The 16,380-nt window shown below is 38.9% G+C and overlaps 1 protein-coding gene across 6 annotated transcripts in view; it reads right to left on the minus strand.

Moving 5' to 3' along the window:
- Positions 1-16,380, minus strand: part of LOC103719076 (probable pre-mRNA-splicing factor ATP-dependent RNA helicase DEAH4) — a 65,838-nt gene that overhangs the window by 40,385 nt on the left and 9,073 nt on the right. For 5 of the 6 annotated variants that reach the window (XR_003387888.2, XM_026809250.2, XM_026809251.2 and 2 more), the window contains exons 5-8: positions 12,694-12,746; positions 12,038-12,154; positions 6,806-6,897; positions 4,746-4,832 (exon numbers count right to left, since the gene is read on the minus strand). Coding sequence is in view for 5 of the 6 variants with exons in the window: in XM_026809250.2 (XP_026665051.1) it covers positions 4,746-4,832; positions 6,806-6,897; positions 12,038-12,154; positions 12,694-12,746 (349 nt within the window). In the remaining variant the exon portion in view is untranslated. The remainder of the gene's footprint in view (positions 1-4,745; positions 4,833-6,805; positions 6,898-12,037; positions 12,155-12,693; positions 12,747-16,380) is intronic. The other variant, XM_017845708.3, reaches the window with a different exon arrangement.

Below are 16,380 nucleotides of genomic sequence, written 5' to 3' on the forward strand. Positions count from 1 at the left end.
ATCTAATACATAGAACTAATATTTCATATTTCTAGTATTATTTATGTATTTTTAATAATTTTTAAATTAAAAAATAATTTTAAATAACAAAAATTCAGAAAATTTTATTTTCTACTTCAAAAAATACTTCAACATATAAAAATAATTTTTTATTTTTATTGAATAGATATTTTTAATAATTTTTAAATTAAAAATAATTTTAAAATATAAAAATTCTAAAAAAATTAATTTAAGCTCAGATCCATGTAGAACCCTATCTTGAATGCCACATATATTTTTCTCAGCTCGCAGGCATGCATCAAAAGCGGCTTATTTTTCAATTTTATTCAAATTTGGGCCTAAGCCATTGTGTGGATGATCACATCTAAATTAAAAAAAGGGCACCAAATTTAGGTTGAGAGTAGGCTGCATGCCCCTAAAAAAGCTTCTAATTACACAATTACTTTTGGAGTTTATTTTATTTTTTAATTTATAATCCAAATATATATTTTTAATGTATAAAATTGCAAATTTAACAAAAATTTAAAATTTTGGTCCTATTGTGTAGATCATCCATAGATCTATAACATATCATAAAATCATGCCAAAATCAAAAATTTTGGCATGACCTTCCTTATTTTCTAATTTTTTTGGTATTTTTTGATGTTATAAAAAAAAGTAGAAGAAATGAAGTGGAAGAGAACCACCTTACCTTGTTTTGGTTTGGATCTAGTGTTTAATCGTTGAAATCAGTCATTTTTTGGTGAAGTAGAGGAGGTTGAAAACAATGAGAAGGCCTAAGAAGGCTCGTGAGGCCATCCTAGGCCACTCTCTACTATTGGAAAGAGAGGGGCCAAACCGGTTCGTCCGATGCAAATTGAGCAATCCGCACCGGTTCTACTCAAAACCATCCAGTTCAAAGAAATTCTCTTTATTTTTCAAAAAATAGGGCCGAGTCGTCCCGATTCCTCCCTAATTCGATTCAATACGCTCCGAATCGAACGGTTTGGGGCTATTCGGCATACCATGCTCGTAATCCTATGTAGCATTTAAGAACAAAATAATTTAAAAAGGACTACCAATTTGTTATTCAAAATCAAATTATGAAGTTAAAACTTCATATACTAAGCCAAATGACCACAAAGTTTATATGTAAAGGCACCTCAAATAGAGACAACTAGTTGAACATTACTTCAAGCCACGATCTAGTGAACCATGTCAATTAGCTGGTTTGAGGCATGCCGAACCACCTAACCAGATCAGTCAAGTACCAGCATGGTTCTGGGGCTCGCTTTGAAATGATAACATTAGGGCTGAAAGTGGGTCGAATTATATCCGACCGTATCCGTTTTCGTATCCGATTTGGGCCAGATTCTGATACTCCGAATACATATTCGGATAGTCAGTTCAAAAATCCCCCAAATACGGATAAGGATGCAGATATACCTGATTTTTTTAGATTCAGATCCGGGTCTAGATATCCGTATATAAGGGTGCAAATGGATCGGGTCGAATCTTAAGTGACCCTGACCCAACCCAGTTTCTTGTTCAGGTCCTAATTTTGGACCCAGACCCAACCCAAATAAAGATTGGGTCAAGTCGGGTCGAGTCTACGGCTACAATTTTTGACCCATCAAGTCATTCGGGTCGGGTCGGGTCCATGTGTAACCCAAACCCGACCCAAAAAATTCGAGTCCAGGTCGGGTCCGGGTCTGTGTCGGGTCCGGGTCCAGAAATTCATCAGGTCCATTCTTACCTCGAGTAAATAATGCCAGCTCCATAGTCAACTTTTTGAGAGGTTTTATTGAAAGGTCCCATCCTACTTTTTGTCCTCTGCTGCAGGCCCCCGTCAAACTTTTTTTAGAGGTTTAATTGAAAGGTTCCATCCTACCTTTTGTCCTCTACTACAGGCCGCCCACCCCCCTCTCTCTGTATTCCCTTCGCAAGGAGGCACTGCAAATAGACAACAGATAGTGAGAGAGCGAGAGCGAGCGAACTCCCAGGGAGAAAGGGACTCAAAGAGAAGAGAGTGAGAGAAAGAGGAGGTATGGGAACGGGATGGGGGAGAGCATTCTGCACATTGATCCGTCGAGATCCGGATACGGCGGCGGTGGAAAGGAGCCCTGACCCCAACCCCCGAAGCTGTGCGAAGTTGAGCTTCTCTGGCAGCGGCAGCGGTAGCAATTCACCGATGCCAAGGTAGCGCAGCCTCCAGTGCCGCACCAAGTCGACACATCCGGAGAGCCCAAAGCTGCAATCCAAGACCGCGATGATGGTAAGCTCGCACACGTCGCCACCACCAACCAGCTCGAAGCGGAGCCCCACTTTCCTCCGCCGAGGTTCCTCCAACACGTCTTCACCCAGATCCCCTTCTGCGTTCGCCATCTTCAAGGCCGCCCTTCACCACTCTAGGTATGCATTTCGTCTGCACAATTCCGGCAAAGGTTCCTCCAACACATCTTTTTTTTTCCTTCATTCCGGATGAAAATACATATTTTCCTCACTCCTCAATCCTCACGGAAAACCGACTGTCGGAGGCTCGGAGCGATTTTTCCTGCGGGCTGCAGCTGCGGCCTGTGGGCCTACGGTCTGTGGCTGCGGCCTATGGGCCTGCGGCCCTAAATGGGTAATCCAGGTTTGGGTCGGGTCGGATCGGATCGTTGGATAAACGATCCAAAATTGACCAAAAAAATGGATCGAGTCAGGTCCGGGTCGGATTGAGATTCAGTAAACCCAGACCCAACACAAAAAACAGAATGGATCCAAATTTAGAGCCCGACCCGAACCCACGGATCCTCTAAAACGGATCGGGTCGGGTCGGGCCATGGGTCAACCCGACCCATTTGCAACATTATCCGTATAGCAAGGGTAAGTGAAAAGAAGTTTAAGTTAAATTACGAAACCAATTAAATGATTAAGCAAACCTAAACTATAAAAAAATCTAGATATCGGATGACCGTCACTTAAGTAACCCGAATATGGAATACCTGATTCGAATAAAATCCTTTAAATCACCCCGCACGCCTGAAAGGCTTAAACCTCTTGTTCGTCTGTTTTGTCCCTCTTTCCTCTTCGTCATCTTCAAGCAACTAGAGTTTCGAAGATCCCGTCCACTTCTTAGTTTCATCCGACAATTGCAATCGCGACAGCCATGTGATACCTTGGAGGCGCCATAAATCCCATCTAGTTCGGTGACGAGCAACCTTGAGCAGTATACCTTTTATTAAATTGTTATTTTTTTATTGATAAATGCTTGTTAAAATTATATTTTTTTAATTGAATCTTTTCTTTATGATTATATCTTTATTGCTAGTTTTCATCATCGAATTTTGCTCAAATTTGATTAATATCCGAAAAAGTATGCGATTTATATCCGTATTCGGATCAAGAAAATATGGATATCTTTAATATCTGATTCGTATTTGTATCCATTTATAACAAATATGAATATACTTAATATCCGATTTGTATCGGTATCCGTTTAGAATAAATATGGATATTAATTTTGATATCCATTTAATATCCATATCCATATTCATTGAAAAATATAGATACAAATATGGATATATCAATATCCGATCCGTTTTCAGCCCTAGATAACCTCCTCCCCCTCCCCATGCATCGAACACTCCCTCACCTCTCTCTCCCCCTCCCACCTCCAACCTCTCTCTCAAGGTTCGCTTGAAGCCCTCATCGCCAAATCCAGCCTCTCTTGTCGCGAAGCCCTCGAAGCACGTCGAAGCCCTCCTCCAAATTCAGTCTCTCCCTCGTCATGAAGACCTTAAAGCCTTCCTCCAAAATCCAACCTCTCTTGTTGTGAAGCCCTCAAAGCCCATCCAAACCCATCGAAGCTCAAGCTAGGTGAGTCCCCTCTCTCCCCCCTTTCTCTCTCCCCCTCCCTCTCCTTCTTCCTCTCCCTCCTATCCCTCTCCTTCTTCCTCTCTAGGCCCCTCTCTCTCCCCCTCCCCGTGGTTCCAATATACCGCAGTTCGGTATGGTACGAACCGTACCGTACCATACTGGTCACCTGTCGTAATCTATTCTGCTTACCTTGCTCTAAGATAGATCACTTCAACATCTAGACACTCAAGGGAAAGAGTTTAAGAATATGTGATCGTCTAAGTATTTTCTGCTATCATAGGCAACTTTTCAACTCTTCTTTATTTTTTAAGTATTCGGCCCATGTTCACGGATTTTCTTATGCTTAAAACTAGAGAGACCTATTTGAGAGACTACCACTTAAGAGAGGCATTACAGTAATTTATCCCTAGTACAATTGCCTTGTTATACATAATATTATGTGGACAAAATAGATAGCCCTTCCAATTTATTCCTTCCCTAATTGCTTTCTCTCGTTCCCTTCCTCTATCTCCCTATCATCCATTTTTATTCTCTTCCACAGCAAAGGCCTGCATGACCAAAAAACAAAAGAAGAGCCCTTTACGGAAGCATTAGTTTATTCTCAATACAAATGCCCTTAAAACTTGATCCTGACATCCATTACATTTAAAATGACTAGGAATTGATTTTTGATGACCAGCTATTGCATTACAGGTGGTCTGTAGTACTTGCAGTTAATAGTCAAGGAAGGACCCACTACATGTCACTTAATTATTTTTTTTATGCAAGTTGCAAGCACACCGGTGCAACATTAGCAATTTTATTTATTATTAAATCATTGTAAACAAGCGAAACACATATACAAAGGAATAAACAAGTAGTCTAGCAAGTACTAATTTATAATTTATAAGGTATATATTATATACCTGCTAATTTGCACAATATCAAGAGAATACATTCCAGTTGATGGGTTGTACTGACGTTGTTTCACATAACCACAATCGATAACATATCTAGCATGAGCATAGAAAGAATGAGATTAAGAAAAATAAAGCAGTAAATGAATACAAAAAGTAGATAAAATGATAGATCCAACAAGAAATAAAGGTGATGACAAGGTTCGCAATCTCGATACCTTATCCCATATCGATAACATCTTGGCACAGTGTCAGTATGCCTAGTATAGGGATCAATTCGGCGTACCAACACTTGGTACACTCCCTGTACCACGTACTGATTTAGTTATGGTACAGTATGGTATGCACCAATACAGAGTAGTACGGCATACCATGGGTGTCAAGTTACGTAATAGTGGTCCATAGATAACATTGATTTTTAAGAGCACCACTGAGTTTGGAAGCCCCAAATTTATGGCGAATTATTTAACTTTTTGTCTTTTTGATTCATTATTTCCAATCAAAGACACCATCATCTACCAATTCAAGCATCTTCAAATCCGTTTGTAACTACAATCGCCCAGAGTTCCTAAGTCTTCCCATGGTATGCCACTAAAATGAATCCCTATAATCAGTCCTATGCGGATAATCATTTCACATTATCATATAATACATTTTAGTACATTACTAGTCACAATTTAAGCTCATGGAACCAAATAGCAACCCTCTGAAATTCTCCTAGACTTTTAAAGCCTAGATAATGGAGGATAACAAGGTTCAATGTAGAAAGCTATCATGCTAAAATCTAAAAGATAAGCTAAGACCAAAGGAAAAATGAAATTAAATATTGTATGTAAATACCTTTCAGAATAACCTTGGATGTACATGCGATTTCTTTTATTCTTTGATGGATTGCGTTCTTGATCAGATATAACATTTTCTTTTATTTTTGGAACATTTGTCAGCAGTTTTTGTAGCAAGGTTTAACTGGGTGGCCCACTTTATAATGAATTAATATGTGAGTTACAAATGGCCTCTGTTGTCAATATCTTGTGATACCAGGAAAGATAGTACGATCTAGATGTCCTGAATTGGGATATGCTAAAAGCATAAGATCTGTATCAACATTATGGATAGTAAGATCTAATTAGATCATGTTATTTACATGTTAACCATGTAGAAAGTCCAATTTATATTACAAGAAATACCATTAAATTATATATAATTGACAAAGTAAAGTTTATTTGGATAGGTTTCTCTTTCTCTAGAATAATTTATATTTCTTTCTAGCAGAAAGTAGGCATGCTTTGAACTTTTAAGCATAAATCTTGATCCCAATAAACATTTTAGCTTCTTAAATCACATAAAAATGAAGATGAAAACTAAAATGTCCTAAGCGTGCACATATTTTACAATATAAGCAAGCAAAAAGAAATTAACAGCAATCATACAGAAAGAATGTGTTGGTTTATATCTCTTATGCAGTATCATAAATTCCCTGAGCAATATCACCTTCAATTCTCCATCAAAAATAGTAACACTTGCTAAAAGCTTAAAGTTTTATTGAACAATTATGTCATTTGTTTTATCTTCATCAATTAAAAGGAGGCCTAGTGCATGAGGCTCCTACCACTGTGGGATTTGAGAAGGGTCAGATGTACGCAATCTTAATTCCACTTTTGGAGAGGTTGTTTCCATGTTTCGTACCCGTGACACTCAAGTCAAGGCTCACCCTCTAAATCAATTAATAATCCCAAATATAGATATTGATAGCACAACCAACATTCACGGCACCGCTGCATGCTGCTCCTACTGGACATACTATACTATACCTAGTATTGAAGTAATACACAATCATACCGAATCGGTTCCTATACCGAGCGTGCCAATATTGTACCAAGATGGTACCAGTATGGGGATCGGTATCGAGATCATGAAGCTTGGCATAATCATACTAGAAAAGGAAAAAAATCCAAGCAGTTGGCACAAGCTATCAACCATAAATTAATTTTAAAATTAAAGAGGCAAAGATAAACATGGAATGAAATGAAATCTAAACCAAGAACAACTGCAAAGCCTAGTTTCCTTACACAACACCATCAACAGTCAAAGAAGTTTCAGCTATATTCGTCGCAACAATAAAGCGCCTACAATTTGGTGGTGCAGGACTGAATACACGTACCTATTTTGAAAAGAAAACAAAAATTCAAAGTATCAGCATAATATTCTATATGATAATTCCTCAGCCTAAATAAAAAATCATGATGCACCAAGCTTGATAACTTGAAAAAAAAAACAAAATTTATAATTAATTATTGGTTTAACTTCATATGATTATAATCATGTATGTGCTACAGTAATGACAGTACATATTTAATGAAAAGGAAAGTAGGGAAGATTAAGAATCTAATGCATAGAGTAAATTGAACAATCAACAAGGAAAAGAATAGGTCCCGCTGAACTCAGTGTCATTCTTAAGCTAAAAGCAGTAATAAAGATAGCAATCAAACAACTGTTTTACTAATACAGCTTGCAGAAACTGCAAATCATGTCCAGAAAAGATGGATGTCACTGGAAAACTAGTCTTCATTCCACAGGAATAGCCCAAGATCTATTTCTTCTTAGACACTGAAGAAAAGTAAGACATGTTTAGAGTACCCACCATATTCTTCTAGGTTGATTGTACAAGTAATTAAGCTTATACTATTGCAACATCATTTTGCGCCATATACCTGTGGTATACACATTGTTAGCTTGACTGATGCAAGAACATTCAAGCGCAGGTTTTGGGAGTTGTAGTCTATAATTTTAGGGGTCATTCAAAGGTCTATGCATTTATCTTAGCTAGTAACAAAGAGTTCCAAGTCCCACATACAGAAGCAATCATCAATTGAAACAAGTAATCCCATTTAAATAAGATTAGTTTGACTTAAGGTGCAGAGTTGAAGCAACCATGCAAAAAGCTTCTGAATTGAATGTAATAATTGCCGGAAAATATGCATGAATGTGAACTAAAAGCTGCTTATTTTTAAGTTTAGATACATAATTCATGATCAGGAATCTTAAGAGGGCCTCTAAACACCTGGAGAATGGAGAGCTACCACTCTTATCACCTTGATGACCCATCAGCATCTTGACAGGATACATCAACCATACAGAACATGGATATCCAGTGCAATTCTCTTTTTCAGAAATGACTTTGTAGCAAAAAAAAAAGTTAGAATAGTAGGAATTCCATTATTTTAACGGTATAAGAGTTCTTTTTCTTCATATTAAGGTCCTAGTAAAAGGTTTGCGAGGCTTTAAGTTTTGGCAGGAATTAATTGCATTCACCAAGATCCAACAAGAATTTGACCATTGATTTTGGGGGTTTAATCAGTTTTGGTTGCTTTTGCAATTTGCAGAAACTGAAATTGATTTATGCAAGCCTTATATGACTCATTTTGGATCCATTCTTATTTCCCTTCTCCATATTGACAAAATGTAAGCTTATATTGGTAGTAGATTGTGAGACTGAACAATGATTTTGTAGGTCGTAAATAAAGTTTCTCAGAGAATTAAGAGAGTTTTTTTTATTTTATTTCCCTAAATTTAGTAGTCAAATAAGTCTTGCATATGTTTATTGGATTCTAAATTCAGGAAACCCTTTTTATAAACTAATTAAGGAAAAAAATTAGGTTATGGATTTCTTTCATGAAATATTCTGAGAACTCGTGAGGTACATATATAGCAACATTTAGACTGTATGATCTTGTTACTTGTCAAAAAAAAATAAATAAATAACAGTATTGTAAAAAATCAATAAAATACTTCACAACTTTTTGTCTCAATGAAAAATTAAATAATTAGAGATATCTTATATCTCAACATGAAACATCTTCAATACTAGTCCCAGACCTGAACGGAAAAGGTAGGAGGGTTGACATTAGATGGACAGTTCGTGGTAAAAGGCATGCAGTTTTTCTCTGATATCTGGTTATAAGAAATGGCCAAACAAGCCATAGGGTACAGTCTTGGGCCTCCTCTCTGCCTCAGCCTCATTTGGCCAAGCAGCTGTGTGAGGCAGGCCTATTGACCAACTTTCTAGTCCAAAGACACAAAACCAAAGAACTACATACCCAAGTTACATCTGAAGCCCACCCAATGTAATATAGTACACCATTAATATAAAAAAGACAACACAATCAAAAAGTTCATCATGAGGGGACGCCAACATCCTGCACCATCCAACACCACCTCTCCTACATCCCCATCATCCAACAATGCCTGAGGGGTTCAGAAAATCCTGCATAATCGGCACTAACCACAAGATATCCATACAAATTGCCCAAAACACAGTCCATCTTGGGGAAGACCTAATGGTTATGTATGATTAGGGTTATATATCAACCATGGGTTGCAGTATCATGTGACAATGGTGCACCAGCCTGGCATTAGCAAAACACGTGTTATACCATGTCGGACTATGCCAATCTTGGCATGCATTAGTATGATAGCATGCAAAATACTAACATGCAGCAGGCACCATGCCAATGTTGCTTGATGGTACAGCACTAAAACAATATGTACGTCCTCATGCAATGTCATGCCAATTAGAATGTAAATCATGATTTCAACATGAATACTTATATTAATGAATTATAACATTCAATTGACTAATGGCAAAAAATATATATATAGTCAATGCTTTGCTTGCACATTACTTTCATAAGTCATATTTGCAGTATCATGTGCCAATGGTGCACCAGCCTGGCATTAGCAAAACACGTGTTATACCATGTCAGACTATGCCAATCTTGGCATGCATTAGTATGATAGCACGCAAAATACTAACATGCAGCAGGCACCATAACAATGTTGCTTGACGGTACAGCACTAAAACAATATGTACGTCCTCATGCAATGTCATGCCAATTAGAATGTAAATCATGATTTCAACATGAATACTTATTAATGAATTATAACATTCAATTGACTAATGGCAAAAAAAAAATATAGTCACTGCTTTGTTTGCACATTACTTTCATAAGCCATATTTGACTTGACACCTTAGCACCCAGACATGGTACTAAGATACCTCAACTATTATATGAGTTTGCTTGTCACCATAAAACATATTTTATTACACACTAGTGTCTAATATTTCTTTTAACTTATTATTACTTTTACAGTTTTCCGAATTCATGCAATTTCAATCTCCATTTTATTTTAAACAACTATGACTATTTGTATGTTTAAAACTAATAGGGTGGATGGTCTTCATCTCTCCTATGCTTATGCATTTCATCTCCACCAACTACATGGATCAATTAGCAGAACAATATGTGTGTACACACATATATGTACATATACATATACATATATAATATTTATACAACATGCATATAATGCATATAGATAGCTCCAAATTACAGAATATTGTCCTATAGATTGTGTCTTCCAACATTTTGGATAAAAACATCCTTGATTTTAAAAAGTTTCCTCTTCTCCGAAACAAGAAAAAAAAGCAATCAAATATCACAATGTATTAGGAAAGAACATGCAATAAAATATCTCAATATATTAGAAAAGATGATATAATTATTATCAAAATACGTTAGGAAAAAGATGCAATCAAATATCAAAATTAGAAACTATTTCTGATTATTTTAATTTTTATTTCATATGCAATTTATTTTTAAATTTTTGACATTCCATTTGCATATAATATAAATCCATCATAACTTCCATAAGTAAAAGAATTAGAAATAATGGCACAATGATCTATAGTCATGTTATTTATATTATTTTTCCAACAGGTGAACCATGCATGCATGTTTGCTTGTGTGTTTGTGTACGTACATATGTGCGTATATGTAAAACAAACTTCTTCGGTGGCCAACCGACTCCACAACTTTCCTTCTCTAAAAAATTTTTGAAAAATTCTCAAATCAATCTATTTGAGAAAACAGTGCCTCTGGGGCATCTTCTTTTGGATTCAAGAGAGTAGAGGAACCCCATTATGTAAGGTTAGTATAGTTTGTTAGTACTAATGATTGCCGAACCAACCCAACTGGAATGTTTGGCCCATATCAAACCGAACCAATGCCAAGTTGAAATGGTCCACAGGGTGCATTCAGTTCAAATAACTCTCCCCTGGTCCCCCTCCTCCCCCACAATTTGATGCTTTGAGAGCCTTCAAGGCTCTATCCTTTGCTCTCTCTCTCACGAGAAAGCTCCAGCAGAGCCAAGATCCACACAAGGGCTTCCACCCCCTTTTCCCTCTTCTCCACCCTCCATGTACCTATCTAATGCCCAGATCCATGCTCGTGAGCATTGAATCGTATGAATCCAAATCAACCCGATGGGATCCAAATCATTCTCTCTTTCCCTTTCTTTTCTTCATCCTAGATCAATGTATGCACGCATTCTAGAACAATCTTAGGATTCGAAGGTCTTCGGAGAATAACGAGAGATCCAGGAGCCGACTAGGATTTAGGGTTTCAAATCAATCTCTCTTCCTCTTCCATGTTCAAAGCCATCCATCAACCACGACGACGACGACAAGTGAGTCTCTCTATCTCTCCCTCTCTCCCGATTGCCCTCCCTCTCTAGAATGATCTCTCTCTCCCTCTCCCCCTCTTCTCGTCTCTCTTTCTCCCCTTCTTCTCTCCGACCCCCGATTTCATAGGGTTAAGGTTAAGGTTAGGGTTAGGGCTTTCTATCCCTCTCCCTCCCTTCCTCTCTCTCCCTCCTCCCTCTTTCTCCCCTTCTTCTCTCCGACCCCCAATTTCATAGTGCTATGCTTAGGGTTAGGGTTAGTGTTTTCTCACCTCCTCCCTCCCTCCCTCCCTCTCCTCCATCCTGCCTCCCTATTTTGGTATGTCTCAAAATGGCACCGTACGAACTCTTACCGTACCGAACTAATTACCGGCCGGTATAAGCTCCAATACTAGTTCAACGAACCTTGGTTAGTACTAATATGATCAAACATGATCTAGCATTTTTTTCATAAATGCGGTATAAAATACCTTTCAGTAAATAATTCAAACATAGAAACAAAATATTATGAATCATAATTTTATAGGAATTCGAAGCACTTAACATGAACAATTGCCATTAAAAGGGGAAAAAATGAGTACAGTAAACAAACAAATGAATATGATATCTTATAAAGATTATATATAGGAGATTAGAATCAACTTCCTAAGCTATTCAATGAAGGATCATGCAATATGATGGAAATGCATCGAGCATCATATAATGAATAAATTGATATTAGCAAACAAGAATTCCTACTCAGGACATCCAAAAAATCAGAACATAAAGGGAAGACGGATTGCCTGCATTTCGGGTGGCAATGAACCATGAAGTGGGAGGACAATAGCATCCATACAAGAACCTTCCTCAAGGTTTTGAATTCTTTCCTCCAATTTTGACACCATTTTGTCAATGTCATCCTAACAACAATCACAGTTTAAGAAGTTTGTAAGGATTTAATCTTACTTTAAACAACAGAGCAAGCAAATAGAAAAGTAAAAAACTAGAACAGTCAAATCCTATTTAGAACAGTGAAATCCTGTTGTCCTATGGTACAACCACCCAGAAACACATGATGTCAGAGAAGTCCGCAATCTCGATACTAAGTACCGTATCAATAAGGTACGGTATGGTATATCTCTATGCTGAAATAGCTCTCTAACCATTTTTTTTAATTTTCATCTCGGTACGCCTCGATACGCACCTCAGTATGCCTCGGTACAGGACAATACGCCTTAGTACGGGCAATACGGGGCTTGCACCGACTTAAGGTGTGTTTCGTATCGATTTTCTTTCAGTGCGGTACAATATGCCCCATACCAGGCAGTATAGAGTAGTATGGCAGACCTTGACGTCAAATATCATACCAAGGAAACTAGGAAGTTTAAACTTTGAGATAGTGTCAACAAACCCAGCCAATATATACAGAAATATGCATCTCCTCGAGCAAATAGCTCACCTGTCCTGTCATGAATATTAAGACATCCCCAGGCGGTTCACGGACGTGTATATCTGTTAAGGCCAATATGAATGGTAAATGCAATAGGTAGAACCAACAAGATTTTCAAATATGGAACTGTGATTCAAAAGTTCCCAATTGACCACATTGAAAGTTGAACTATGATAAAACTAGAGCCTTCTAACCGCACCATTGTTTTATAGATTATGCCATATGAAAAAGGCAAAGTTGCACCATGAAGATATGTAATTTGGACAGAAAAAATTAAACAATAATAAAAGCAATAGCATATCAGGAAATCAACATATAATAGCAGATAAAGCTACTTGTATTTAAGGACCTTGACTTTAAACAACAAGCCTCAAATTGATTTCAGGGCAAATCCACAAAATGCCAAGCCATCAAAATAACTTTCCCTAGCAACCAGATTCAGTCTGCAGGTGGATCTTTAAATACAAAATAATGAATAAAATGAAAATTAGAACGAAAAAGGGGCAAAAGTGAGAATAAAAGACACAGAAACTCAGCAAGTTCAAAGAAATATATGCTGCTACTCCAGTTTTTTTAATACCATTCCAGCATAAGTGGGGGAAAGGAGAATCTCCCTGACGTACATAAATGAAATGTTTTCTTATGTAAACTATGAAATGTTGATTCTCACTAGACCATGAAAAATGAATGAAGTTTTGTATTTAAAGAATGTGGCAAAACTTCCATAATGAAGCATTCATTATGGACTGGAATAGAAGCTATACGAACAGTACCCTGATTGTCACAATAAAAAAAAAGAGATTTTCTCCTCTCCATGCCAAATTATTTCAATAAATTAATCACAAAAACTATCTTACGAGAAGTACAAACCATGGATCTTGCTATAAGATTTTTTCTTATATTCCTAGCCAGAAAGACAACTCAGACATGCTACATGAAGTACAATTTCAGGCTCATGCAGCAGTAATGCTTCGCAGCAACCTGCCCCCCCCCCCCCCCAACCCTCCTCTCCTGTATTTTCCATCATGCAGTCCAAGGTACTTAAGAAGTTGCTAGAACTGCATCAACTAAGAAAAGCATCTTCGTTTTTAGAAATAACATACCTCATTTTTACAACCATCTGACAAGCATGATACTTTTTGGACACAGTAACATCATGTAAAACATCAAGTCGATCAAAAATTTTCTGAAGGGTTAATTTGGTCATTCGATCATGCGAGGTGGTTTAGGTTAGGAACAAAAATGGAGATACAAGCTGTTGTGGTAGCAAATGAACTTAATGACATGGCATGACTGGATTGGTCACGGTTCAAAACTGATGTGGCGTCTATGTGGTCGAGCTAACCCTGCCTTGGTCAAACCTGAAAGACGAGCAGGCTAGGAGCAGCCAACCTTCGGAGCTAAAGTTCTCTTAGCTCAGCCTGACAACTAGTTAGCCCGGTAGTCAACCCGAGCCAAGCAGAACCTCTTCGCAGTGGAGTTGGCTCAGCCTCTGCAGTGCGCCGGTCCAAGCAATTCTGTCTTATGCCAGGCGGTTACAGCACATCCTTAGGTTGTTAGGCCTGCCAGTAGATTGTTACAGCACGACTCCGAGCTTGTTAAGATGCGATTTGTAGAAGATTTGCGATCCCAACTACAAATCAACCTAGAAACCCTCCATGAGGGGTAATCCCTCAATAACCAGAAAAACCCTAGCTGAGCGACTCTCTCTCTCTCTCTGATTCCTTCTTCTTCCCCGTCTCCCACCAAAGAACCTCTATGACTTAAGCAACAGAGAGCCCAGGCCCTGAAAGGATAGGCCAAAGTTGGAGATGATCTGGAGATGATGAACAAGCCTCCCTTTACCAAAGAGATCACGGAGGAGCTCCTGCTGAAGAAATTCAACATGCCATAGTTCGAGTGCCATAATGATATCATAGATACGATGGACCATCTCGAAAGTTTCAAAGAGCTCATATTACTCCAAGGAGCCAATGATACCGTGATGCATCGAGTTTTTCCGGCCACTCTCAAGAAGGTCGCTCGGCTCTGGTACTCGAGCCTTCGACCAAGCTCAATTGGCTCCTTCAACTAGCTCGGCCGCCAATTCGTCAGCCACTTCATTAGCAACAAAAGGCAAAGGAAGACCTCCACTAGCCTATTTGCCATCAAGCAGAAGAGAGATGAATTGCTTCGAAGCTTTATCAGCCGGTTCAACACTGAAGCGTTAGAGGTGCGCTAGATGGACCACTCCATCACTGTAGCCACAACAATGAACAGGCTAAGAAGCTAGCGCTTCAGCTTTTCGCTATAGAAAAGGCCATCCGAAAATCTAGTCGAGCTTCTGTCCTAGGTCGATAAGCACATCAACGTCGAGAAGGCCATAGTGGAGCTGCAGAAAGAAGGATGAGCCAAGGAGAAAGCATAGCCGAGAAGAAAGAATCATCATGCGACCTCGAAGTTCACCTCAAAAGTTTGAGAGGTACGCCCCTCTCAATGCTCTGAGAACACAAATCCTGATGGAGATCCAGGACAATGGCTACATGTACTAGCCTCGAAAGATGAGAACTCCCGCAAAAAAGAGAAACACGTGCAAGTACTGCCAGTTCCACAAAGATCATAGGCACGATACTAAGGAGTGCCAACAGCTGAAAAAGTATATCGAGACCCTCATCCAATGAAGGAACCCTGGCCAATATGTGGACAATGGAGGAACACCGGCCGAGACAGGCGAATCCCTGAAAGGCCAGACAAGGATCGACCACTTGCCGGGGTAATTGCCACTAGCTCTAAAGAGCTCATCACCAAAAATCCAGCCCTTCAACTTACGATCAAACCATCTGAGCTGAAGAACCAGCTATCTGAAAGGATGAAGCTGTAGAGTGAGAAGTACTCATACCAACAGCTGAGCTCAAGAAGCTCGAAAGGGAACTCTTACCCCAGACATGAAAATCCTGACATCCTCAAGGCGTATGATCAGTGAGCATCACAGCACTAGATTTTATATCTTTTATTACTAATCATCAATGAAATTATGTTTCACCTTCTCTCTAAAGATCCAAAGAGCCAAAATGCTATATGTTGTGCATATTTTGCAAGAACTACTGACCTAGAAGGCAAAGATACCTCCGTTCGAAAAAGTCCCAACTTATTATATGCTCGAATGGGAGGAGGCACATCCGGCCTAATCATCCGGATATTAGTTCTCTAGAAGAACCCAAGCAATCAAAGGACAAACGTCCAACCTCAAAGGGACCGTAGTCCACCTCGACAAGATAATGCTAAGAACCAAGGGTAAAGACCTGTTGGCAAGAAATGCTGAACCGGGCCATACCGGCCGGTTCAACCCATACCGAACCGATACCGGCTCTGACCGGTCCGATTTAGCATTAAAAATCGGTACCGGCCCATATCGGCCCGTACCGGTCAATACCGACCCAAACCGGCCAACCGTACATGCCCGTATAGGTTCTAAATTTCTTTTGAGCTTTTAGATACATGAACCAAGCCGAACCAGTGGTACCGATCCAAACCAGTACCGGCGCCAACCGATACGCCTACCGATATCGGTTCGACGATCCTTGCCTGTTGGCCCACTAGAAAATGCTCGTTAACCCATCAAAAAGGCTCATTTGCCCAACAAAAAGGCCTGTTGAACCACCAAAAAGGTCCGATAGCCCTCGAGGATCGATGATTCTGGTCTCAACCTTGGATAGG

The sequence above is a fragment of the Phoenix dactylifera genome, chromosome 11 (genome assembly GCF_009389715.1).
Source record: "Phoenix dactylifera cultivar Barhee BC4 chromosome 11, palm_55x_up_171113_PBpolish2nd_filt_p, whole genome shotgun sequence".
Taxonomy (NCBI): domain Eukaryota; kingdom Viridiplantae; phylum Streptophyta; class Magnoliopsida; order Arecales; family Arecaceae; genus Phoenix; species Phoenix dactylifera.